The sequence below is a fragment of the Tigriopus californicus genome, chromosome 5, assembly GCF_007210705.1.
Source record: "Tigriopus californicus strain San Diego chromosome 5, Tcal_SD_v2.1, whole genome shotgun sequence".
Lineage (NCBI taxonomy): Eukaryota > Metazoa > Arthropoda > Copepoda > Harpacticoida > Harpacticidae > Tigriopus > Tigriopus californicus.
In genome coordinates this window covers 6369440-6396326 of record NC_081444.1, presented here as the reverse complement: position 1 = coordinate 6396326, position 26887 = coordinate 6369440, and the positions used below count along the sequence as shown (strand labels likewise).

The 26887-nt window shown below is 41.4% G+C and overlaps 2 protein-coding genes across 4 annotated transcripts in view; both read left to right on the top strand.

Moving 5' to 3' along the window:
* The window catches only part of LOC131881229 (1-phosphatidylinositol 4,5-bisphosphate phosphodiesterase epsilon-1-like), a 33272-nt gene extending 15721 nt beyond the window's left edge, over positions 1 to 17551 (top strand). Inside the window, exons 7-17 of one of the 2 annotated variants that reach the window (XM_059228030.1) lie at positions 1671 to 2567; positions 2690 to 2725; positions 7681 to 8012; positions 8336 to 8473; positions 9876 to 10060; positions 11210 to 11430; positions 11627 to 11851; positions 12985 to 13209; positions 13577 to 13826; positions 13955 to 15162; positions 15360 to 17551. In XM_059228030.1, the coding sequence (XP_059084013.1) occupies positions 1671 to 2567; positions 2690 to 2725; positions 7681 to 8012; positions 8336 to 8473; positions 9876 to 10060; positions 11210 to 11430; positions 11627 to 11851; positions 12985 to 13209; positions 13577 to 13826; positions 13955 to 15162; positions 15360 to 17240 (5598 nt within the window). In that variant the 3' untranslated portion in view covers positions 17241 to 17551. The remainder of the gene's footprint in view (positions 1 to 1670; positions 2568 to 2689; positions 2726 to 7680; positions 8013 to 8335; positions 8474 to 9875; positions 10061 to 11209; positions 11431 to 11626; positions 11852 to 12984; positions 13210 to 13576; positions 13827 to 13954; positions 15163 to 15359) is intronic. The other variant, XM_059228031.1, reaches the window with a different exon arrangement.
* Positions 1 to 26887, top strand: part of LOC131881232 (SH3 domain-containing kinase-binding protein 1-like) — a 105717-nt gene that overhangs the window by 65402 nt on the left and 13428 nt on the right. The window contains exon 1 of one of the 2 annotated variants that reach the window (XM_059228036.1): positions 25635 to 26074. The exons of the other annotated variant lie outside the window; for it this stretch is intronic. Coding sequence (XP_059084019.1) covers positions 26071 to 26074 — 4 coding nt within the window. The 5' untranslated portion in view covers positions 25635 to 26070. Of the gene's footprint in view, positions 1 to 25634; positions 26075 to 26887 lie in introns of those variants that run through there. 2 annotated transcript variants of the gene reach the window in all.

Here is a 26887-nt window from a genome sequence, read left to right as displayed (position 1 = left end):
GTGGTTGGGGGTCCCCATTTTTGGCGCTGATTGGCCTCTTTTACTTGCATTCCCATTAAGATTGGAATGGGACCGAGATCGATTTTCCATTCCACATGCCTGACTCCTCGGCTTCTGTAAACTTATAAACTGCATATGTTGAAAAATCGCTGAGCTCTACGCTTGTGTGCATTGTGTCCAAGCAAAAAACAGAATTGGCCTTGATGACTTCATCTCGATCCCCGACGGAGAGAGAGAGAGAGAGGAGAAGAAAAATTCCTTCCGCCCATATAGACAGCAAATGTAAACAAACTTTCAAACTATCATTCTGCTAAGTTCCTCATTTTCTCGGTTGGGAGAATATGAGGCTTATCTTTGACTTTAACCTGAGATCAGTCTTGGAACTAGCGTACTGTTCAATGTGGGAATATTTTGTCTGGAGTGGATCACTTACCGTTCAATAGAGAGGCAATGTGGAGAGAAGAGAGAGGCGATAGAAGGACAAGGAGTAGACGGTGGTGGTGGTGATGATGATGATGGTGATGGTGGTGCTCAAGGGAACATGTGTATGTACACATTGAGAATTGCGTCGATACCTATTCCTCTTTTTTCATGCTTTATCTCTGTTTTGCGAGAGCTGATGAATTCTGAGATTAGAGTGCTCGTAAAACGGGGACAATAATAACGAACCAACAATGGGCTTTTTCCACTTTCGGTTTACCCTTGAGCTCAGTGAAGATCTGCTCTTCCAGTCATGTGGAAGGTTGGAACGACGTTGTTCGTATCAATATAGGAAATTCGCCCTGATTGATTCACAATCGACAGGGGGGGGAGGGGGACTGAGAAAGGCCAATCAGAGGAAAGGAAGAAGAAGAATATATTGTAGTAACTCTGCCTGTTGCCAGTCGTTCCACGTGATCATGGGACAAAACTTTTTCTCATCCCAATGTGCCATCCTGGGCCTGAGGCTCCAGGCCATGACAGATAAGGTAAGGGGAAGAGGTTGATTAACGAACCGTGAGCTCATCCAACTACTCAAAAATACTTTGCCAACCGTCTCTCAAGGAGCCCTCTACGATACGAACTATGCATCCAGCCATTTGACTGTGTGCTTCTCGTGTGCTTGGCTTGTGTGCATCATATGGCTATTTACCACGTCTTCGCTAAAATGGAGCACTGGAACAATGCATCTGTCTCAGGGGCACAAGTTTTCCCAGATCTTCTTCACCTGAGAACATGATGTGAAGAAAGACGAGGAGAAGAGGCTTCTCGAATTCCCTGATTGAGGAATGTTTGAATAGCATTAGGCGAGTGGGAGAGTACTAACGTGCAACGTATGCTCGAGTTCCATTGGAAAGCTGAAAAGGCCTAATATGGTTTTACCTCTGATTGCCCCTCTGTCACTATTTGTCTAAAGAAAACCATTCGCTTCCAGAAAGCGGCAATCTCAGCTTCTTGATGCATAAATGAGGTCAGAACGTGAAAAAGAATAACTACAGTAGTACTATGCCTTCGTTCCCTTCACCGAAAATCTCAAAGTTCACTAACATGTCTACGTATACGCTACTCTAACGAGCTCTATACTTCTTGGAAATGTATTTCTCAAAATAATGCACTAGTGTGTAAGTTGTGTGGTGTCGAAATGGGATATTCCATTGCATATACATATATATATACATTTTTGGTTCCAGGTCTTGACTGACTTTCATGGCGAAAATCGATTCCTGAGACGCATATACGAGCCTGAGCATCCTTACACTAGTGCCCTTCAAGCCCCAATCAAGAGGAGAATGTTGCAAAGTACCCTCAACACCGTTAACGAGGTCTGGAGTGGTTCTGACTCGTCCTTGGAGAGTGATGACCTCGAGGCCCACGAAAAGAGACACAGCTCCTTGGTGGACAGTCCGATTTTGCATAAATCCACAGCCCATCATGGTGTGACCATGGTGAAGCCTCCCAATGAGGCTCTTGATACGATCGCCTTGCTTCACGCGGGAACGACCGTGTTGCATTTCGAGCCGGATTCCCATCAAGTCCTTCCCGTGTTCCTGAAGCTCGAGCACTGTAATGGGACCGTAACTTGGTGCCGACCCCCTTGGTCAGATCCCAGGAGATCTTCCTCGACTTCATTCATGTCCTCGTCGCCTGATGATATTGGCACGAGTTTGGACACCATTGAAGAGGCCGTCTCCCCTGGTTTGCGTCTGAAGTACACCAATCGCTCGGGAGAGAGCTTGGCTTATACGGACGAGGGTTATATTGACTTGATGCATATGAAGGATTTGAGTCTAAGTGACGACATCTATAATTTCCCGGAAAACATTCGCCTCAATATTCACCGCACGTTCCAATCCGCGGTGGAACCGACCATAATGCGCATCGTTTTCGGGTCCTCGCTCTCGGAGAATCGAACCGTTCACTTCCTTTGTACACCAGAGGTGGCTTCCAAATGGTTTGAAATCCTTCCCACGATGTCAAGAGCCATCAAAAATGAGGATCCGAGGATCGTTTGGCTCAAGGATCAATACTTGTTCCTCTTCTTTCAAGATGATCTCTGCATGGGACCATTAGCAGCAGATGCCATCAAGGTAAGAACCAATGATTTGTCTGAGATCACGCACTTTCGCCGTGAAACGTGCCTCCTATTGATTTGGGAGACCAAAGCCGTGTCAGCCATCTTCTAACAAGACTTATTGCTCATTCTATTTAGAATTGCCACTCTTTCTCCCAAGATCCGGCAATGAAAGTAAGACTTCCTTGTAAATGGAACGACCAATTCCATAGCAATCACAGAGTCAGTTTTTGCCCCTAAATTGCACTTTTTAAGCACCAGAGGGAACGAACAAACCGTATGATTTGCGACACACGAGACTTTATCGCAAACTATAAATGCGTCTGATTCTTACCCGATTACCCTGTTGCGAATCATGATCCCTTAAGAACATCTCAATTTGTATATTCCAAACCTTGATGAGGACAGCATCATTCGCATGTAGCAATCCTTACTCACCCTCGTATCTTCAAGCACCCACCCTATCCGTGTTCCCGTCAGTGTGTGTACCTTTTACATAACCTGCCGCCCTAAACCCTTAAAATCGTGGCATGTACATTGATCCCTTTGTTCCATAGAGTTAGGGTTCGTTTAAGGAGCATTGATTTGGTTCCATCACAAGACAAGACGGGTGCATTTGTTTCCGTCCTAGATCAACTCGGATTGGCGTGTGATCTCCACTCTATTCTCTGTTTGCTCAGGTTATTCGTGATCCTATTTTAGGACGCCCATTAGTATACACGAATTACAGTTGTATGCACATTTACTCCTGTACTTTGGTAAGCGGCACTCAGTTTCCAACCGAGAACCGGGTCCAATTTTGAGAACTTTTCGAATAATCCTCTTCTGACTGTCTATCGGCCAGATCTATGTAGACTTGTGGTTAGGCCAAGAACAGCTAGGAGCTTAAATCAGCTTCTATCTAGGCCAAAGACATCTCCATACGTTCAGTCCTGGAGAAATGCAATGGTCCTTCCTAAAGCCTTGATGTCCCATGAATGGAGGATGTCTTGTCTGTCCGTCTATAGATGTGTACAGTGGGTATACAGGAGCATGTTCAATTGAGAATTGAAATCCAGAGAAGAAACATTCTGCTCGATATGGTAGTCGACCATGTCTCTTAGTATGGCCTCTCTCTCCATTGGAAAGCGATATCAACGTTAAAACCTAAGATACACCGAGACAAGCTTTGTAAGTGCTTAATTGAGGTTCCAAACCGTTAATAGGCTCTCCTTTGAGTGCCCATGTTTTAGAGAAGGCTCAACAGAGTGGTTGAATGACTCTTTTGAAAAGAAGAACCTTTTTTTTGACAAATCATCTACCATGGGCCTTTTTTCGAAAGAAAGGTTCTCTTTCTCTTTTTTCGGAGACGACGAAGCAATTTCAAATTGGGCTCATATAAAAAGATTGTCGCCGACAAAGACATTCTTGAAGCAGGATATGGGGGCAATGCATTGAAGAGGATTTCTAAGCGCCTGAAAAGAGGCTTTTAAAGCGTGGTGGATGAACTCTAACGGTTGCAGAAGTACCAATTTCTAATTTTCTTTATCAGAAGTGCTCGACAACTTCCACATATAAAACTGAATTTACAATGCAAGATATACACCATTCTACTAGTCCAACGTAATTTTGCCTGTCTGTACAACTTTGGAGAGCATATCCTCCTGTTTCATGTGTGCCAAAGGATCCAAAGGAAAGAGGCGAACGACCCCTTTGGGCTTTTCATCTTGATCTCTTTGACAAATCATGAATACTTAATGACCCTCTTTCTGCTCTTTGATGAAGATCCCAGCCGGATGTTGATAGTAAGTTTTTCCCATATGTGCGCTATGGAAAGAAGCAAACGGCCTTCAGAAAAAAGAGTTCAAGGAAAACTTTGAGTATGATCCTGAGACTAGTACCGATTCCTCACCAACTGAAGCGATACCGATTTTTCCTAGGTTAGATCTACGGCATCATCACATTTGTTAACAGATACAGAAATTAGAACCTTGGTGTTTTTTTTTGCTGTTGATTATGAACTCTGCTCAACTATGAGTGTGGGCGGTTAAAACCCAATGAAACACTAGTTCCGCTTCGTTGATGAGGTCACATCCTGGCCTATCTGTTGGTTAATCGGCTCATTATCATCGTGCATATTGATTGGCACTTTTCATAGCCAGTCTGTTTGTTGAGCTTAACATTGCAGTAAATGCTACTATCATTATCAAAAGGCTTTATGCTTTTCGCAGACACGCATTTTCATCCAAGAAACTTTTACATCCTTCAGGTGATGAAATGTCAATTTTTTATATTCATTCTAAGCTCCACTTTGTTTCCCAAGTGACATTCTGTTGTTAAAAGTCATCAAGTCTCTGACACTGATAGCTTCCAAGCTTTCATTTCAATTCGCTGCTTGAAATGTGATCATGAAATCGTTGAGTTAAGGTCACTTGAGCAAATTGAAGCTCCTGAGAACCTTTTCTTTTGAAGAGAAGGCTCGAAAAGGTGTATTCTTTAGTTTTTTAGCAATACTCGTGCCTTGCACGGTTTCATTGCTAATCACTTGTAGAGCCTTCGTTTACAGAAGAAAGAGATGGAATGAAGCCTCTCTGTTTGTCGTCTTTGAACCTGTCATAAACACGAATAAGGACATCCATTATTAACATGAGCTGGTGAACTCATTGTAGGTACAATTTATCCAGAACATACAATCTTAGTCAGTCAGCCAGCTTGGGTCGCTCATAACTCCTCTGTGTTTGAGATTGAAGTCAATGGAAAGAAATTGATTCCTGAGGGCCCGGTAAATACGGATGGGGAGTCAAAGCTTTCATTTGTCATCCACAGCGGTATGTTGAAATTGAGTGTACGTACCACGCATTTTTCCTCTTGTTTTGGACCATTTTCTGTATACAGAGCGTGGTTACGAATTGAATGAATTTGTTTTTCCCATCAAGGCCCTTCCAATGTGCAGTACTCAATGATAGTAGGTAATTGTGTGCTGACTTGCAAGAGCAACTGCAAGATCAACTGCAAGAACAACACACAAATTGGCTCCACGGAGCAATCTAAATAGAAGCCATTGTTGTCGTGTGTCTTGTCCTTGACTTTTTTCTGGTCAACTGTTGAACAATAGTCCAAGAGAATCATTCATATACCAATCAAGCCCTTGGCAATTGAAAAATAACAACCTTGAATGGCTTAGTTTGCAAGGAAACTTTTTCCGACTTTAGCCCCTAAATGATCCGAAGAATCCTTGGGATCAACTTGAACTAGAACTATTGGCGCACTGCTCATGGCTCATGTTGCAGGACACGATCATATAGGTGTTCGGCTCAGTTTTCATATAATAGAGCCATGTTGGCCCTGAATAATATTTTTTTCAAGGTGGTCGAAGCAAAATTCTAAATGTGTGGTTCATTTGACCACAGGACCCAAAAACTAATCGCGAAAACCCACCCTTATTTAGAAGATGCCCGGTTAGTTCCTTAAACATTAGCAGTTCCAATGACTCTTGGTCACGTGTAGGCCTTTATCGTCTTGGTTTGTCTAACCATGATTGCCTTGGAAACTCGATGAAGCCAACTCGAATGAAGGGAAGGCCACACTCTACATATATGTTTTGAAGGTCCATAGCAGTGCAGAAACTGTTTGGGTTTTTAAAACGGTGCAACATGATGAGGCTAGTCATTTTATGTGAGTGTGCGCCGACCAAAATACAAAAGATCTGAATAGCCACGAGGTCTTGAAATAAGACACTTTTTGGTCGACGGATGCTTCTTTTCAACTGCGTCGTACAAGAAAGTATCAGCTACTTGAAAAGTTTGAAACCGAAAATTGTATTAGAGATGAAACAATTATGCATTCAAATCAAACTTTTTTTTTGAGACAATACAATTTTTGTTGCGTTCAGTGACAAGAAAACAACGATCCAGTCATTAATAGAAAGAAAATTAGGACCCAACGTGTTGGTCTTTTCATTTTTACCCTAACGTCAAGGCTCTTTTGGGTATTAAACCCCCCTTTGCGGGAAGGACCTTATCCATGAGTCATCTTTATTGTATAAATACTATTTTAGGGAGACGACTCGGAACATGTTGAGGTATTAATCAACGAAGGTAATTATGGGAGTGATGTTACCAACGATTACAAAAATATTTCAAAAGTTTGGAACTAATCTCATTGAAGGAAGTTATCGTTCTATAGCAGTGCAGAGAATTCAGTGTTCCATGCAAAACTAGTGTAACATACTGGAACAAAATGGATAAATGAAAAAGAAGAGCGACATCTCACAGAACTGTGTTGATTGCAACTTATTGTGCCGAACCTAGTCAAGTGGACGTCCATGAACTCACTGAAGACTTTTTGCTTTAATTTGTGTATATCCCTTTTTCATTGACCTATCAAATCCCTTTTTTCTTAACGGAGCTAGACAGATTATAAGCGGCGTGGTTTTATATATTTTGAATAAATAAATAAAGTAAATATAACTAACTGCATGTAAGGTTCGTCATTGTCGAAGCCAAACCAGCACTTGAACTCTAGAGTGTAGATCGACTTGGATAGACTCATTTAGACTTAGAGAGTAGCCATGATTTGCGAGGAAAGCTAATCTTGAAGAGTACCTGGCCAAGGTCGTGCCCAGACGACTGATATCAATTTGAAAGAGTATGGAGTAGAGATGGCTAGCATTTTGTCTCTAGTCTTAGTTGTGCGTTCTGTTTAGGGTAGAAACTGTAAGCCCCAAGCTAGCTGTGAACGGAGCAATCAGTGTTGTATTGAAAAGTAGATTTCTTTTTGCCCTAATATGTATCTCCTTCATAACCCTGACTGGGCTCTAAACGATCAAACGCTCTTCCAAAGATGTGCATGTACTGTACAGTGTGAGTTGTGCAGTTATTAGGCATAAATTTGAATATCTTCAAATTTTCAAAATACCTCCAAACCTCCCCCACCCTCCTTTGTTGTGAAGATGTGTTTTACTAATTCAGATTGGGACGAAAAAGCACTTACTCATCCATTGAATGCTTGCCTAGCACTTACTCCACACCCGAGTTACTATCCAACCTTTATTCAAGTCGCTTAGGCACCACCTGTATCATTGATTTGAACATCATCAAAAATTCCACCTAAGAATGGACTACTAATCTGAATTTCACACCATCCTTTAGGTCTTCGGTGGACGGAGCTGGAGCCTGACCGGCATGCTCAAGGACCGCTCACACAAGGGCAGTTGGAAAGGCGTGGCCAACAATCCTCGGACAAAGAAGAAATCCTATGGGAACATCCACAGCATCAATGACCGGGGCATTCACGAGATCTATGAGACCTTCGGAGGCGTGGCTAACGGCCCGTCAGGAGGCTCGGTCTCCAATTTGTCTAGTTTGGGCGGAGCCAGTGCCCCAGCCTCGCCTTGGAGTTCTCCCTTGATGGGGAGAAAGTCCATCGCTGTTTCCTCGCCACTTCACGTGGACAAACAAAGTGGAAAGTTGTTGCCAATGCAGTAAGTGCATTCGAGTTCATGCACCACTCGGCATGTTGACAAAGCCCACAAGAGATATTCACAAAAAAAGGCAAACAAGACTTCTTGGATGCATTTCCCTTCTAAAACTTTCTTGATGAAGCCTCTTAAAGGCAAACAAGACTTCTTGGATGCATTTCCCTTCTAAAACTTTCTTGATGAAGCCTCTTAATTGGTTGGGGCTCTGTTTGTATATGCCTGTCGCTTCAAAGTTGGAAGGATGCTTTGACCTTCAAATTGATCAAGCGTATGAGTTTTGATCTTAGATGTATTCTTGACCAACCGTTTGTTTCTTCTGTTCATAGGTCTCCTATGACGAGCCATAATGTGGGTGATCTGAACTTGGAGGATACCAGGAAATTGAATTGCCTTCGTACGGGATCGATCACGCACGGAAGCGAGCTTAGTTTCATGGAGTTCTTGGATCTTTTCAAATCTTTCAGGTAGGAGAAGGCTTTTACGAGTAAACGAAAAAACGTGCACTCAGAAATGGAAAGGATTTACCAAAGTGGGTCAATCCTAATATGGACGTCTCATGAAAGTATCTTGAAAACCTCATTGTTTTCTTGCCTCTAAGTTTGAATGGTGATAATGTTCAGTTTACTTCTATGCACTCCTTTTTGCTCTTGTCCCTTTAGTTCAGGGACCTTGAGAGATGACACGAAAGGAGTTATCACATTTCAAATATTCACTGACGTCAAAAGAAAAGCTAAGACGATTGCAAAAAGGCTCTCTGCTTTGAGTTTTTTTCCTCATCTCCATGACGATGCAAAAATTATTTCAAGGACTGGCGTTCAGAGGAAATTTCATCATACTCATAAGTTGTCGTGGCATTCTTGCAAACGTTTTGATAGAAAAAGTCCTGCTTTATGCAACGAACATGAAATGCTCCACCATGTTTAGATAAGCACTTAGATAAGTTTGGAGCAAATGTCAAGTAAAGAAATGTAACAGTAAGTTGTTGTTATTTTTTGCGAACATTTTATAGGTTCTAAAGTGCTTTTCAGCAGCAAATTTCAAGTCCTTTAAAATAGTGGAGATCATTATTTTCCATGGAAACCAGGCATTCCTATTCTTGGGGTATTTGATCTCCCATCAGTTTAGGGTTGCCAGGCCTCATTTCTACGTACCTTGATTAATTTTAGTGGAGACGGAATTTGCCGACTGCCGCAGATTATTGCCAGTTCATCCTGGCCTTCAATTTGCGAACATCGTTATCCTGTCTAAGGCTTCTATGGCAGTCTTCAGGTCTTTGCCGTACAATTTGCTTTGTTTATATTTTGACATTGGGGATCACCAGGATCAACTTCACGACACAAGTTGAACTTTGAACAGAACAATCGCAGAAACCTAGCCGTGAGGGCACAAATTACTCCTTCTTGGAATGTTCCTGCTAAAAAACAGGTTGGGCATTTTCCATTCCTATCTCGTACGAAGTTACTTGTAAAGCTTCGCCGGTAATGGAAGTTTGAACTGGACTAGTGGAGTCTCATCTCGAGTTTTGTTTACTGAGACTTCCAATAAAGGTCACGGATAGCACCAAAAAGACATAAAAAGGAAACGTCTTCTCTTTAGGACTCAGTAGATTTGATTTCCACCTCGCCTTAGTGTACCACAAACTCGTCCTTCTTTCCCATGCTAGGTAGATCTTTGCGCTGTAAAGTACAAAGTCTCTCTACTTTGCCCTCAGACAGTAATCCATTTCGTGGATGATATTGTTATTACTATTTGTACTATGCCCCGGGGATCAGGTGGACTTGGGAACGTGCCTATGTGCCTTTAATATAATAGCAGAGAGGTTTTACGTACAGCCAAACCTCATGAATGATCTCCTTCCATTTTCAGCCTTCGTCTTCGCAAGGACATCCGCACTCTGTTTGCCAACCATTCTGTGTGCAATGTTACAAGTCCAGACGAAGGAGTCAAAGATTGGATGAACATCAGCAAACGAAAAGAAGCTCTCCTCAGATTGGGTGGAAGATCAGGGTCCAGTGATTCACCCGGCAACAACCGGAAGAGAGAACTTTTGTGTAAGTGGTGTGTTCTTCTTTTTCTTGGGATATCTTTGATTGGACCCTTAGACTGCCGACCAGCATGGCCGTCGATCGAGAAACACAGATTGTTTGCATTGCAAGACCCAAAAGATTTGTACTGTCGGGTGTAGCTCCACATGCTTTGGATATTGGACTAACTTGAGGATGAACAAGATCAGTCCTGAGACAGGGGACCGCTATGCTTCAGGGAAAAAGTGTGTTACCGCGTTCCCTGTTTAGAGATTGGGAATGGCAAGTGTTTTTCTCCAATGCTTTGACTCTCATCAACCGAAGCTTTTAGCAAATTGATTTGAGTGGAACAACATGCCATAGGAAAGGCCTGTTGGTTAACATCATTTTGGAGAGAATACAATTGAAGCAGACCCATTGCAACCCAGACAACGCTTTTGTCAGTCCCATGAGACTTTTTTACATCGAAGCCAGGCTTGCATTGCAAGAGGGGAAAATAATCTAGCAATGTGATCCCCTTTTGGCATGTCGCTTTTCTTGACGCAACTCTTTTTGAAGTTAAATAACTGAATTGAAATTGAACATGGAGGAGAACAAAACTCCATTCTAAGAATAGACGAAGAAAAGTTCCACTGTATCAAGAAAGACACATTTCACAAGCTCATTTTTATCCAAAGTTGAGATTCAAAAGTACCCAACATTGGAGCGATAAAAGTGATGACGTCGAAGAGAACGGCATAACCTATCAACCAGTATCTGACCCAACAAAACTAGAACTACTTGACCGAAGGGCGTCTGATCAAAGAAATGTAACTTAAGACTTGGTCACGAGGTAAGGTCTCCTTGAAGCTTCTGATCACATTTTGGTAACACGTGGGTCCGACAGGAGATCGAGAAGCACGGCTGAACACATCGGAAAAAAAGCAATCCAAAGATTGGAAATGAAGAAAAACTTTTCCAGAAAGCTTACTAACTCCCGTTTTTTGACCTGGAGATTGCACGTGGAGCTTGGGTAATTTATCAATAGCGAGTTTTCCGGATCAAGTATTTGGGGAATACCGACTGGCTCGTATAAACAGTGAAAGTGAAAATAGTCTGAAAACCCTTAACCTTAACTCCATAGAGTACCTTAATCGTGTTGTCCTAGAATTGAAAACGGCCATACTATAACTATAGGCTCACTCACAAGGAACAGTTCCATGGATCTGACCGACTTCAAGTCAAGAAGCGACAAAAAGAAGGTCTTTGATGCCATGGCTGCCGCGAGCATCTTCAACAATTCCGCCGGTGTGGACACGTCCAGAGCTAGAATGATCCCAATGGACGCGTTTTGCCATTTTCTCGAGCATTTCCAAAAGGAATCCCATTCTGATGTGGCCGTAAAGGAGCTGATCGAGGTAAGGTTCAATCTAGCACACTATCTGAATGGACAGCAGCAGCCGGTGCAAAAACATTGACCTCGACCCTCTGGTTGGTCCTCGGCTTCGAAGTGACAACCAAAGAGATGACTGGTTCGTTTTGGCACTGATGAGCAGAGGTGGAGGGAAAAAAAGCTTTGGCAATTGAATGAATGCTTGAGGGTTTCTTTTGCAGCTCCACGAACCAGATCCCGTGTTGCGAACTCACAATCAGCTCAGTTTCGAGGGATTTGCACGTTATCTCATGGACTCGGCCAATTCCGCAATTGACCTCAATGATAACGAGGCCGAGCAAGATTTGGGCCAACCCCTTTCCCGATACTATGTGGCCACTTCCCACAACACCTATCTGGTGGGTCATCAACTCAAGGGACTCTCATCCGTCCAATTGTACCGAGAGGTAGGTGGTAACCCTGGAGACTTGCTAATTATTTTGTACTCTGGCATGGAAGTACGAGTGCTAATTGACCTTCAACTTTCAAGTGGACTCCCTGGACACATACGATAGACACAACAACTACACAAACTAACTGAAAAGTTCCATGAAGTCGAGATAGAGAAATCATTTATTTCAAAGCATAGAAGACCGAATCTACGAAGCTTTTTAGGACTCATTAAAAATGAATCGGCTTTGCAGGAACACACATCAGTTTTCCGAATTCCAAGCTCATATTCAAGGTCAAGCTTCCAAATCCAATGAAAATTCGAATGCATATTGACTTGTGTGTGTATGTTTGTGGTGTCGGATTAAAAAAAAAAACAGACCTGCCAGACTGCTCTCAAAAGTACGAATTTTCCATCGAATTTAAGTATGGTAGAGAAGTAAGTAAGGCCACGATTTCGTTTTCAAGAGACACCTCAGTTCACAACCATAAGATTAATCCGTTATCTATATTAACGATTTCGCACCCATACCTTACAACAATACCGAACATGTTGCTCAACTTCATTTTCCAGTGAGAAATTGTCGCTCACGAAGTAAATTAATTAACCTTGACGGAGACTCGATTCTCAAGAAGCAGCTTATTTTGCTTGTGTCACGTTCACATCGGCGGGGGTGGAACATAATAATTATCTGGCATTGTAATGAGAGAGATGCAATGGCTATTTTTGTCAGTTCTCCCAAATAAATTCGAGGCCCTCCATTCAGAATATCTGGATGTTCTGATGAACTTGGGTCTCAAATGGAATCAAAAGAACTTGGGATGGCAAACGTTAAATGCTAATTGGAAGTTTCTGAAGAGGAGTATTCTATCCATTGGTGATTGTAATCAAAGGAATGTGCTTTACCGAGAGAAGAGATGTATTTCGATCTATTGGGGGAAAAGAATAAAGAAGCGTATAGAATGAAGATTCGGGTTTTGAGCTAATCCGCCAGTAAAACCTTTCATATTAGCATGTTCTTGACATGATCACAAAGGTCGACATTTTTCGAAATTTTCTGAATATCATTTAAGAATAGCCAGTCATTGGAACAGATGTGTCAAAGGTTACACAGTCATGAATGGCAAATTCTGTATCGTTATATTCCAGATTCTTCTCACCGGGTGCCGTTGTGTGGAATTAGATTGTTGGGATGGAGATGATGGCAATCCCATTATCTATCATGGTCACACGCTCACCACGAAGATCTCATTCCAAGAAGTGGTTCAAACCATTGCAGAGTCTGCTTTCATCTCTTCACCTTTGCCCGTGATCCTTTCGATTGAAAACCATTGCTCGATACCGCAGCAACAAAAGATGGCCGCCATCTTCAAGGTGAGATGGGAATTCTTTGGAAATGGGCCATAAATCACACGGACGGGCTCATATTCATCTTAATTTATGACGGCATGATGCTTTGGAAACTGCCTGCTCATGATCTCTCCAGACTAATGCTGTTAGAACGACGGGTTTCTTGTTGCTAGGACAAAATTAAGGAAAGGGTTCGTTGGGTGCTTCATCACAGAAAATCGACTAGCCCTAAAAACTTCCAGGGGATCTTTTTCTGGTGATGGATGGATGGAAAAGGCATTTCAAAGCCCTCACTTTCAGGAACTTTCCCATCTTTGAAAAGAAAACCACTCTGGGCAACCATTGACACCGCATCAAATTGACGAATCTTTCCCTTTTTCCAATGTTTCAGGAGCTTTTGGGCGATTGTCTGGTGACTGCTCCAATTGCCGAGAATGAATCCCAACTCCCTTCACCCAACAACCTCCGATATCGTATTATACTCAAGAACAAAAAACTCCGAAGTGGCAATGGCATTGGAAGCACCAAATCCCTTTATCGAACCTCCACTTTCGACGACCAAGGAGGATGCAATTCTCATGACATGGAAGAGGAATATGATTCAGACTACGGCGAGGAGGATTTTGATGATGAGATGCAAGGTGAGCAGATTTATGCCGTGCCGTGAATATTGTGAATGTAGGAATACTAGGAACGTTTCATGGTCTGTTTTGAGAGTTTTTCAACCAATTTTCCACATAAAAACATTCGCCTACTTATCTATTTTCAGACGACTACAACGAGCAGAATCTGTCCGATGAGGATTACCATCAGAGCCTGAGAAATAGTGGCAATTCTCTGAGTGTCCAGAACCAGACCCTCACCCCGGCGTCGAGTGCGGCTCAACTCTTAGGGGGATCTTCCTCTCAACAACAAAGGCCTCGGACTTTATCTATTTCACCATCCTTGCAACTACAACAACAATTGCAGCAGCAACAACAACAACAACAACAACAACAACAACACCAAGCGGCGGCCTCTATGGCGTCCTCTTCTTCTTCTAAAGCTCTCGATTATGATCAAACGACTGGAAAAAAGAAGAAGGAAAACAACCAAATTGCTCGGGAACTCTCGGATCTCGTGATCTATTGTCAGTCAGTAAAATTCAAGGGATTTGGTAAATCCGATCATGTCTCTTCCTCTGGCCATCCCACCATTCAGCAGGCATCGTATATATCAGATTCGCCTGCCAACCGGAAAAGACCCGACATTGTCTCACTGGCTGCCGGAGGAGCAATTACCCCGGTGTCAGGGCCCATCCAAATTGGACCTGTCACACCCATTCCAGCTCTCCAAGGAGGTCGTCGAACCGGGTTAAAGAGCCTTGAAAGTACACCAAGCAGCAGCTCTGGGTCCTTGGCAGGATCTGTGTCAAGTGCTGTGAATGGCGCCATACCCGGATCCCAAGTGATACATGCCCGAGCTCCGTTGATGGCACAAGGTTCGACAACCATGTCATCTAACCCCTCCACAGCCACCTTAACCAATTTGAACACGTCTTTGGACATCAGTTCTCCGATTTATCAGTGTTCCTCTCTCCACGAGAGTCGAGCCAAAACCCTGTGTCGGAAACATTCTCAGAGAATGTTGGAACATACCGAAAATCAACTGGTACGAGTTTACCCCGCCGGCATGCGCATCGACTCATCCAACTTCAATCCCATTACTGTTTGGTCGTGTGGTATTCAAATGGTAGCCATGAATTATCAAACGTCGGATGCAAATCTCCATATGCACAATGCCATGTTCGCTGGAACAAAAGGCTTTGTGCTTAAGCCTCAAGTGATGTGGAACCCAAGTCATATCCTGTATCAACGGTTTCTTCCCAATAGCAAAAGTCAGGAAGGTCTTCACATCACTCACATTTCCTTGACTATTCTCTCTGGTCAATATGTGTGTCGAGAGAACTACGGGACGTCGCCTATTGTTGAAATCGAGGTGAGAAGAAAGAACCGGGAGAAAGTAAACTTAAATATTGACTCTCACGCATTAGGGCCCATTTTGCAAGGAAATACTCTCCTTTCGATTCCAAGAGCTTCACTTGGATCTCTTCTCAACCAGATCTCGTTCTTTAGGAAGGCCAATGTGGAGCGATTGTTAGATTGTTTCTAATTACGTATTCATCCTTGTTCTAGGTTCTGGGAATCCCGCGAGACTGTTGCAAGTTCAAAACGAAAATGATCTCACGGAACGCTCTGAATCCAATCTGGGAGGAGACTTTCGAAATTGAGGTTCATCTTCCAGAATTGGCTTTCATTCGCTTTACAGTTCTCGATGTGGGCAGTAACATGGTCACGGCTCAACGCGTGGTTCCGGTCACAAAACTACGCCAAGGCTATCGACACCTCAGGCTTCACAATGAACTAGATCAACCTCTGCCACTGTCCCAACTCTTCCTTTGCAGTCAAATCTTGGATGGTGATCTGGTCGAGGACGATGATGAGCTAAAAATTTCTATCTCAAAATCGGGTCCTGGGGTATCCTCCGTTGTCGGAGCGACTTCAATTGGCAAATCAGACCAACCTGGGCGGAAACGGATGTCATTTCTTGTTGTTCACGATATTAGTGAACATTCGCCTTATGCCATCTTAAAGGTTCCAGAAAATGCCACCACCCGAGATGTCATTCGACAGGCCATTGCAAAGGCTGGAACAGCTGGCAACGAGCACGAGTATGTGCTTCTAGAAGAAGTTTTGGTCCCCAGTGCCAATGGAGACGATTTTATCACAGCTCCGCCCACTCAACAACGTATGGTTGGCATGGACGAGCGCCCGCTTCATTTAAGAAACAAATGGAAATCTGATTCGAAGTTCGTATTGAAACGAATTGGCTCAGATCCGAGCTGGCGGGCCAGATTGGGCAACATGATCCAAGAAAATAATAACCAGGCCTCTAGTCATCACAAACTGGAGGAAACGAATTTGCTATTGGACTCGGAGGATCCTATCGCGGCGGCAAATGCTTTGAAAGACGAGCCAGGGATAAGCGGGGATCCAATTGAAGATAAGGACTCTGAGAATGGTTCATCAAATGTGAAACGGGACGTCGACAACTTCTTAGTTTGCATCTTTAATGTCTCCTCAAAGGTATCTTACAGCATCTTGCAAGTCCCAAGAACTAGTACAGCCACTGATGTCATCGTTTTGGCACTAAGCAAATGTCGCAGGGGCGAAGAAGACGAGAATAAGCCAGATAAATTTGTATTGGTCGAGGAAACGGACCCTCCTCCTGTGTTGCAAAATTATGCCTTCAACAACAGTGGCGCAAACAAAAAGGCCCAAAAAGCCAAGAGAAAGCGGGTATTGGACTCCCAGGAGAATGTCTACCTTGTCCAATTGGCATGGAAAGGAGCCGGGAGAATCATCTTGGAAGAAAAGGAAAAGCTACTGAAGGAAGGCCAGTTTTACCTGGATGTACCCAATAATCCACATTTGAACGTGTGCGAGACCCAAAGTGATCCTCTCAGCGGTTTAGCTTTAGCTGGAAAGGTCTCTCCACGGCTCAGGCGTTCATCCAAAATCATAGCATCGGGAGTGCGTAGGATCTCCCGTAGTTTCTACGGCAGCGATGCTAATCAGAGTCATTCCAATAACCCGTTGGGTATGAATAAACCTCAAATCCTTCGACCCAAACCCAAGCAGCGTCGAATGACGACAGTAGCGACCGGTGGAGACCTAACCCACGCACCAAGTTTACCCCCGGATATGCCTGGAAGTGCTGGACCTAGCCGTACACAAAGTCGACGGAGGCAACGAAGCGGGGATGCACGTCTAGACGGTCATAGCAGACGAGATTCCGGAGGTGAACCCTTTGACGGCCCTGAATCTTTACCTATTTTGATGATTCCTCCACTTCCTCCTCAAGAATCTAGACTTGTGCCTGCAACTGCGGTGACAACTGCTAACGGAAATGGAATTGCACCAAATTTGAGCGTTACTGGCCCAGCGGAACTGACCGAAGACTTGAAATCGAGGAAGCTGTCCAAAGTGAATTTGAGGAAACTTAAGATTTGGTAGTGAAGCGTTGCTATTTCATACCTTAGCTGAGAAGCCACCCACTGAAGAGCGCAATTGCTTATTCCTCGTCTTTTAACAATCATTTCTATGTCAGAATATTATCCTTTTGACCTTTGAAACAATTTATGCCTACTTGATTTCTGCCATATCACACTTTCTACATGTCATGACCTCCCGATAACTTTCTTACGTAATTACCATGAAATTTTATGAATGAGTGTTTTAAAAGCTTCTTCAGACCTGTACCCAAGCGGGGGGTAAAGCATTTACACATATATTGGAGCTGGAGAAATATATCATTTATCACTTTATACCTACAAAAAGTGTGCATTTTTTTCTTTCCATTTAACTCAGCAATATCTTAACGTACACTTTTTCCTAGGTTCGTCCATTTCTAATTTTCAATTTCACCGTCATTCCCCGGTTTGTAGTAAAAGAATCAATTTTTAGCAACTAGCTTCTTAGAAATCTAGAGAGTTTTAACCAGAGCACTGATTTAAGTGTCTTATTTTTGTAGGAGGTTTGGTATCTATTTGGACTTTCACAATTCATTGATTGATGGAAGAAGATCTGTTTGCTTTTTGCAATTGAAAAACAATTTTGGAGTCTTTGGCAACAGTTACAGTTCAAAGTGCCGAATCCGATACAAAAAAAAATCAATGTGAAAGAGCTGGGAGTACAAAAAGCAAATCAGACCAATTCATATAACATTTTTAACTACATGGTTGAGGTTTTGTTTTGCTTGAACAACATACTACCGAAGACTTGTAGCGCGTTGCTCAAGAAATAAATCATGGGTATAATTTCTCTGGTATATTTTCCAATTTGAAGACTGGCATGCATAATTCGAAGGTTGAGATCTAAGAATGTTGAGCTAAATTCATTGTTTGTAGTTCGAGGATTAACGGGCTGACGAAAATTTGGTTAATATTTTGCAGGGACTCTAAAGAGATCGCGAGAGGAAACGTCACGGCTTTCCTTTGTCCGCCAACTTAGGTCTTTGCGTTAAATTAAGAGAGATTGCCCATGCTACATAGTACATTTAAGTGTATTTTAGTAAATAATGATCTCTTTGATATGCAACACTGTTCAAATACCAAATATTTCTGAATTAACTTTAAAGTCAAAAGAATAAATGAAGTAACCATGATCATCAAGTAAGTGAAAACAAGCAAATTGTCTTTAAAAAAAGTAAAGTATCGGGTAAAATTTGCTCAAAAACATATATAGAAAGAAAATGAACAAGAATCAATTCATGAGGAACTTACACTGACAATTAAGAAAAGAAATATATGAAATAGGCAAAAAGTACATGTACATAAATATTAACGAGCAGTAGATCTATAATGGACAATTGATAATCTTGTTTTAATCCACACATTTGACAAAAAGCATCAGGCGTTGGTGAAAAATAGATGAGTTGCTTTTGAGTAGAGTTTAAATTTCTACTTATTAGAAATTTTACATAACAGGCAGGCTTGTTTTAAGGCACACAGAGTAAGACCAAAGTCCAGCCCACTGGATTTGAGTTTTAGACTCCAAAAAAAGGGTTTTTTAGCAAGAGGATCCAAAATAGTCAGTTAAAAAAGGTGTCATATTTGTTGAGATGTATCCTTCCTTAAAGAGCAATATGTAGCTCAGAGCTATGATATGCCTATTTTTGATATGGGGATCATTCCCCAATTGAGAACAAGTGCACCAAATTACTTGAAAGTTGCTCAAGATGTTCCTGAAACAATTATCTTCAAACAATATTATTGGCAAAAACAAATTGACTGATCGTGTTTAGAGCAAATTCTTGCTTTACCAAGAATACCTAATTATTATTTTACAGTGATTGTACTTAAAGACATGATAGAAGCCATTTTAAGTATATTAAACCGTCTTATTTGAAGCACCTGCCATCAATGGTTACAAAAATGATATTAGCCACACCCTTTGAACAATATGTATGCCAATAATAGACATTAGAAATATTCAGCATCATTAGTTTAGGCCTAAGTTGGTGGGAAATGTTTGGTGATCACAAAAAGTGGCGCTTCCTTGCTCTAGTGTCCTTGCATTATGATGACACATTTGTTTTTTGAACTTCCTCACCGGTACTAAAATGAGATATCTGACAGTCCAATATGAAACAGTTACATATATCATTTACCTTTCAATTCATATAATGTCTGATCCAACAACGTGGTTGATCCGAAATTCTGGTCAACAACCTCTCCCAGTCAAATCGTGCTGAAAGACCATTAGTTAAACATTCTTTGCCAATTTTTGAGAGAAATATTAAGCTGATGGTGCGTCTACACCGTCTACACGACAAATAATTCGGAAAATAATTAGCCATTTCATAAAGATTGTTTGGCATTTCACAAACATTGTTGCCCATAACACAAACATTTATGGGTTTGAACATGTTGCAAGATCGTTTGACAAAAACTTAAAAACTTATTCCGCCATTTTGACATTCCTATTCCGCCACATTTGGACAATTTTACTTGCTTAAAAATGGAACACTATTATTATCAATGTAACATAACTAGGGCTCTAAAATAATCACGAAAAAGTTTTTTTGAAATGACAAAATATATTTTTCTCAGAGGAAAAACTATCAAACGGAAAACTTGTTTGAAAGCAAAAGAGCATGTAAAATGGCAAATTGGAACTAATTTTGCAAAAATTTGTGCTACTTTGGACCTGATTTCAAAGATCATATAAAGATGAAAGGGTAATAAATGGACGAAATATAACCTTTCATTTTGATAGTACTGGGGATTATTTCCCTGTAGTGTTTAGAAAAGCCAGTAAAACAAATCAATAAAACATGACCATAGGTTTCAAGAACTTTCAAAATCTTCGAAAATCAAAAGTTCTCTTGTCACCTAGTTTGGACCCCTAAATTGATACCCCAAACCATGCAGGTTTCTAGATCAAATTTGGTTCCTCTCAGTGCTTTATCCAAACTCTCCCTCAGGATGAAGAGACCTGGACTTAATTGAAAGTATTTGAATACTTGCTCTTTTATATGTTTATAGCTGAATTTAGATAAAATGAGTAAGGTCAAAAACATGTTTAACTCAAAATGAAAGCAACAACAAAACATTTGCGTCATTACCAACCATGCCTTTTCTACAAGTTCCTTCAGCTTTCATTCCGCCATATTCCGCCACATTTTTGGTTTACCGCCAATTGAAATTCAAAACCGAAAAGACTTTTCCATTCCGCCACATTTTCGGCTTACTGCCAATTAAAAATTAAAGCCGCAAACGACTTTTTCATTCCTCCACTTTTCAGTTATTTGACCGTGAATTCCGCCACCTGCCAACCCTGCTTTCATGGTCGACAGCATTCCCGCCAACCATGCGAACCAAGGTGTCCATTTTCAGTAAATATGGAACTTCACGCACTCGATCCATGATGCTTATATAGTGGTTCATTTTGGCACGAGAAAATACCAATGTAGTACCCAGAGTATGAAGGGGACTGAAATTGTCAATCAATAAACAAAGTCATCAGATGTCATACGATCCTCACTTAACGCCGTAGTCACACTTCCATCTCCCGTCGATGATTGAATGATGATCGATTAACGATAAACGTTATTCTCCACCGATTAGTTGGCGGTGCTCAGTTTTAAATTTGTGGCAATATATTAAAAGGTTTAGATAGAGACTTTAAGGTTTATTAATATCGTGTTAGGTTAGGTTTGGTCAGGTTAGGTAAGGTTAGATTAGGTTTGATTAGGTCAGGTTAAGATTTAAAAAAGTAGCACCGCCAACTAATCGGTGGAGAGAATAACGTTTACCATCGATTAACACCTATCTCTGGCATCCGGATTCATCTTCTCCCGTCTAGACAATGGAAGTGTCGACCCCAGTAAATCCACCCACTGGCACCATATTTTGAATCCGTACCATGAGCATGACTTGAGCGAGCCAACCCAAACCTGGCTGGATTCCTTGACCTCGTCCGAAGACTGATTTGATTGAAGTTGGATCAGATCATCAGCGACGACGGAATCATCATTGGCCCATACAGGTACTTGGCCGACTATTACTTGCCGCCATTCAGCCCTCGGCCGGGACACACGGCCTTGATCGATCCTCAACACCCTTGAGACTCGAGCATCAATACCAGCTAGCCACTTTTAGACATTCTTCCGCCAATTCTAGCCATGAAAACCAGATCTGTCGGATCTCAACGGACTCCTACGCACTCACTGACTCATTACCTGAATGCCGCCCAAGACCATCACCTTCCCTGGCCAATGGCGTCTGTCATTGTGCACGGGTCCTTACTTGTTCCTGAAAACTAAACTTATTTTTGTCAATGCCATCCGTAATGTTACCTGTAAACATATATACAAATTGTCCTAATCATGTTTAATACTCTTACTATAATATCTCGACCCGTACTCGGCTATTGAATAGTTGGTGATACTACAGGAGAATTGCTGTCCCTTTATTCTCGATTATAATGAGTTGGAAAATAGGCTGGGTTTTCGTTTCCATATAGTTGATTTATGATGTATAGTCAAAATAAATTTCGAAAACCTTTCGAAAGCAAAAATGTTATTAAAAGTGAATCATGAGGAGGCTTATGGAAAAGTTCATAGAAAGAGGCAAAACATGCCTTCAAGAGTAACCAGTTTCAACCAACATTTGAACTCGCGGAATGAAATTGGCAAAACAGGACGTTGTTGGAAAGAGAAGCATTCTCATCATACACCATTTTAAAATGTAACTGAATTACAGTTCCTTTTCCCAAAAAAAGGAACAAATTACTTTTATTTTGTTACTTGTAATTTCGTTACTAATGGCCTGGTACCAACGATAGTTCTTTTTATATGCATAAACTGGTCTGGCATTGTTTAGTGATCTTTGGCAAGCACTATTGTACTTTTTATAACATGTTTGCATATTAATTCATGGATTCAAGATAAAAAATGGAAATAGGAATTACCAAAATTGATTGAGAAGGACAGATTCCTATGGTATCTGGTCTCCAATAGACCTGAGTGATTATGGCGCTGAAAGGCCAAACGTGATACCATAAAGAAGTTATTACTAATTGTTTTGTTGTGAAGTTTGAGTTTTGTGGGCACAACCTCCTTCTCTTCGACCAGCGTCAGCTGCACGAAACGAAACATGACGGATCATTTCAACTATGCTCGAAAAATTTGGCCGAGGCTGCCCGACAAAGACTGCTCTGTGTAACTCTGTGGTCTGTTCCAGATAGAGGGCCCAAACATCTTTCAGCTCAAACCAAATTTGGATTTGGAGTTCATATTTTGACCCTCAAGAGACTTTGCTATCACAAGAGTGCTTGCTGGCATTATGACATGTTTCATCCCCTTTTGTAACGATTGAGCTTCTTGTGTTATCATGTCCGAGGTTGATTCACAATCGAATTCAATTTGGCACCAATGACAACAATAACAGACGGCAGAAGGAAATCGAACTTAGAAAATGACGCCGCCAACAACAATGCCTGCGAACGCCGATCTGGAAGTGTTTCCATATTTTGAAGGCCCTCGCCCACTTTATAGACCTTAAGAGTAAATTTGTTGATTAAAGGAGATATCGATCTTTCAAATTGTCCGCTAATGTTGTTTGTGGCTGACTTTGATCTCCATTAATGCTATACTGGGGAGTTTTTGTGACACTTACTTCAAGAACATGAGAGAGTAAATTCCACCCTTAAACTATTTTTATTTTCAAACTTCAATGTCTTCCTTTGCTGATGAAAATGCAATTTTGAGGGAAGGAATCATTACTTAGTTGAGGATTTTGATGACATTATCTTATTTGCTTAAGCAGCAAATTAAACTTTGAAGTTTTGACAAAAACTGGAACATTCAAGTTGCAATAGCTAAGTAGCCGCTTCATATGTGTACATGAAATTTCTGCTGAAGGTGCAACTAATATATCTAATGATTTTGACATTCTGCACTTTCTGTCTGATATGCCATTAAGTGTGTTTTAAGGGACATTTAATAGCTTTTTGATCAATAACTGACTTTTTTACAAAACAGAAATTGAGCTTCATGACTTACTAATATCAAAAACCGTCTTAAAAAATCTTGAGAGTATTGTTGAAAGTTACTTAACATAATTCTAAACACCATGTACAGGCAAGACTGGCACCAAAATAGCATCTTTTATTTAGTTCCAATCAGCACAAAGAGTTTATCATTGATGCCCATCAATCAAATAATGGAGACAAACATTTGAGAGAGCAATTCTAAAAGAGAAAAAGAGTGAAGGCACGTTGCCATGTTTTCTCAAGTCACCTTGCTCTCGGGATTGAATTACAGTTCCTGGTCATTTATTATTGAGGGGAATTGTTCAGCTCACATTTAATATCAATAAAATTCACAATTTTACACATTAACAGTCACAAAACATACTTACAAGCTTGAAGAAGCAAATTTTGGACAAGTTTTGCTATTTTGACGTTTTCTAATTTTACAAATGTCTTTTCACAATCTGAGGAAATATTTTTGGTTAATCTTATGACTTGTATTTGAGTCCCTTTATCAGTTTGATTGTTTTGAACGTTACGCCATTAATGTCCGAAATATGGTAATGAGTAGTGCTTGGAAAAGAAAATGTTTTTGAAGGCCAAATAATGACAAAATAATCTTTTGAAAGCATCAAATAATTCATATCAACAGGAAATATTTCTAAAGTGCAAAGAGATGAGGCAGACAACCAAGGACAACTAATTTTGCAAAAGTTTGAAGCAATTAGCAACGGATCAAAATATTTCATTATTTCAAAATCTTTAAAATCAAAAGGCCTTGAAGTTGTCTACTAACTTGGGCCCCCAAATTAATACATTAAACCATGTACATTTCAAGAACAAATTTGGTTCCTCCTGGTGCTTTATTTTAGTTATCTCTCAAGGTGAAGAGACCTTGGCTAAAATGCAAATATCTTTACATTTGTTCTCTTGCATGTAAAGTATTGAAGTTCAACTTGCATTTTTGAGAAAAGCTTGAGCTTTAGCCAAAAAGGCAAGCAGGAATAATGTGAGAATTAGAGAACAAGTACTGTATTGCAACAAACCAAGAAGATTAGGACAATGCAGTATGCAGTATATAAAGGAGGTGCAAAAAGGTATCTTTTACAATGCATCTTCAAAAGTATCTGGTATGATCTTATTACGATGGCTCGAGCCATGACCTCTCAATGCTCATTAATGAATTTTGTATTTGAACAGGGCTTTATAAGCCTGACTCTCAATTGCAATTGGGGCAAAATAAATGCGTGCTCTACTGATGACGAACTGGCCTCTCTAACTAAATGAACCGGTAAACTGCATGGTAGAGATCCTTCCAGTATCCATAAGCTTTTCCTTGAACCAAAATTCAGAATTTACCGACAAAATTTCCCAAAAATTTAAAATTGACTTTTAAAAAAACTCCAAGCTCTAGTAATGAGTGATCATATCGGTGCGACGTGGGTTGAAATCTAGGCCCAGCAGTAATTTTCCACGTTTCTTTTTCAGACCTTTTTTTTTGAAATGGCAATGCATTAATAGAAACATTTGTTTGATCTTATCCTTAGATTTTTCCTCAATGGCTACTTTTTCTTCCGTCAACTCTTGACAACACTGCCGCCCTGTCCCTACCCTGTTCATGGGTAGCCCCCTCCACCCAACGGCCTCCTTTCCGGACACCTCCCAGATCCCCTGGCCGTCGCTCCCTCGTCATTCTCGGGTCTAAAATCCCCGAACTTGCCCTCTTTGGTGCGCCCTTCCTCACCGGAATTCCAACTCAAGTCTCCGTCGAATCCCCAAAGCCAGGCCCTGACTGATCATGGTGACCAAAAGAAGCTCTAAAGAACCAGAGTAAGCTTTCTTCATATGTGGTAAATTTAGCGCAAAACATTGACTTGCTCCTCAAAGCGCTTTTTGGTCCCGTCAGCCCCTATCAACTATTTTCGCGCTCTTCGGCTTGTTTTGTTGATTTCAAAAACTATTGAACTCCTTCGACCCATATCAGATCTTTTTTTTTCTCCCTCCCCAAAAACACTCTTTACGCTAACTTCTTTTTCTCACTCAGATGGAAATAATGATTAAATGATAAATATGATGGAAATAAGCGACTAAAAAGTGAAAACACATACATCACGACCACAGTATTTTTCAAGCCCAAGTCTTTTGATTTCATCTCTCTCTCTCTCTCTCTTTCTCTTTCACTCCCCCACAGGGACTCTGGGCCAGGTTTTGGGCTTTTTCGCGTCAAAATTAAGGGGTCACCATGGCCCTGATTGACTTGGACGAGCTTGACTTGAGTACCGCTCTGCCTCCATGCTCATCGTCGTCGTTGTCACGGTTCTTGCGATCCCTCCGCCGAATCCGTCCGAAGTCCTCTACCCCCTCTACCCCACACCATCAAGGCTGGGCCATTCACGCCAGTCAGCGACTGAGGGCGGGCGTGTCGGGAGTGTTGGTTGGTGGCTTGGCTTGGATGGAGTTGTGCTGATATGAGTGAGTGTGTGTGAGTGCTCACTGCCCACCCACTAACGACACACAGACAGAAAGACAGACAGACAGACAGTGATTGTCTACCTCGACTTAACTCGGATTAGCTCAGAGTCCAGTGGATATTAATAATCTAAAAAAAAGATAGATACAGATAACGTACATTGGCCTCAGGGGCGGTGGGGTCGTGGGTCAGTGTCAATTTGGCCTGGGTGTATAATCGGGGTGTTTGGTGAATGGATGGGCGTGTCGGACACGGCATTGGCTGCCAGTGAAGTGTTGTGGATCGAGGTGTGGGGTTGGTGGGTGTGACTCGGGACTGATGAGCATTTGAAAGCCAATCATGGGTAAGAGCGCCGTTTACATTACGCTGATCCATATTCTTAGAGAGAGGCATTAGTTTAGGTTGCACTTCAAAAATGGATCATATACTGACTTAAATAGATCATTATATATAGTGACTAGAAAGAGTAAGACCGATAGATAGATAGATGGATGGATGGATGGATACCAATCATGTTGAATAATATTTTAGCATAGTTTTGACCGATCAGGCAAGATTATGGGAAAAGTACAAGAAAATATTCTTGAAAACTGTAAATATAATATTGGTCAGAATTTGAAGGGATATAATGTCCGAAAAAAGAGAGTTTCAATGAGGTCATGCAAAATCACGGTCTTGATGTTACAGCCCCATTATGCCGCATGTACGAAGAACTGTCATACTTGGTAGAGTACGCCTTGAGAGGCCGGCCTTGACGGTTTGGGGGTCAATTTTATATTCTTGACGAATTGCTATTCTCAGACTTATTCATCATAGACATCAGTTTGGTCACAGTGGCTCAAAGCGGGTAAAAGCTCTTTTAAGCCCGAGTAAACCAACTATAGATACCATGAAAGAAAACGGAATGGCCGATGAGTCCTTGGCCAGAATCATTTTTCGCCTTCACTTTATGAATGGCAGCAACGTCCCATAGTCTATGTGTTTATTGTGGTATGTGTCTATCTATTACAACCTTAAAGGCCCAAGTTTTGATCACAATTCAATCACTGAAAAGTTTGTTGAAAAAGAAACGCTATTTTTGTTCAAATTCTCATCAGAAAAAAGCCGGAAACGGCAAGACTTCAATGTTTTTTTCCGAATCTTGTTCGGCAGCTAT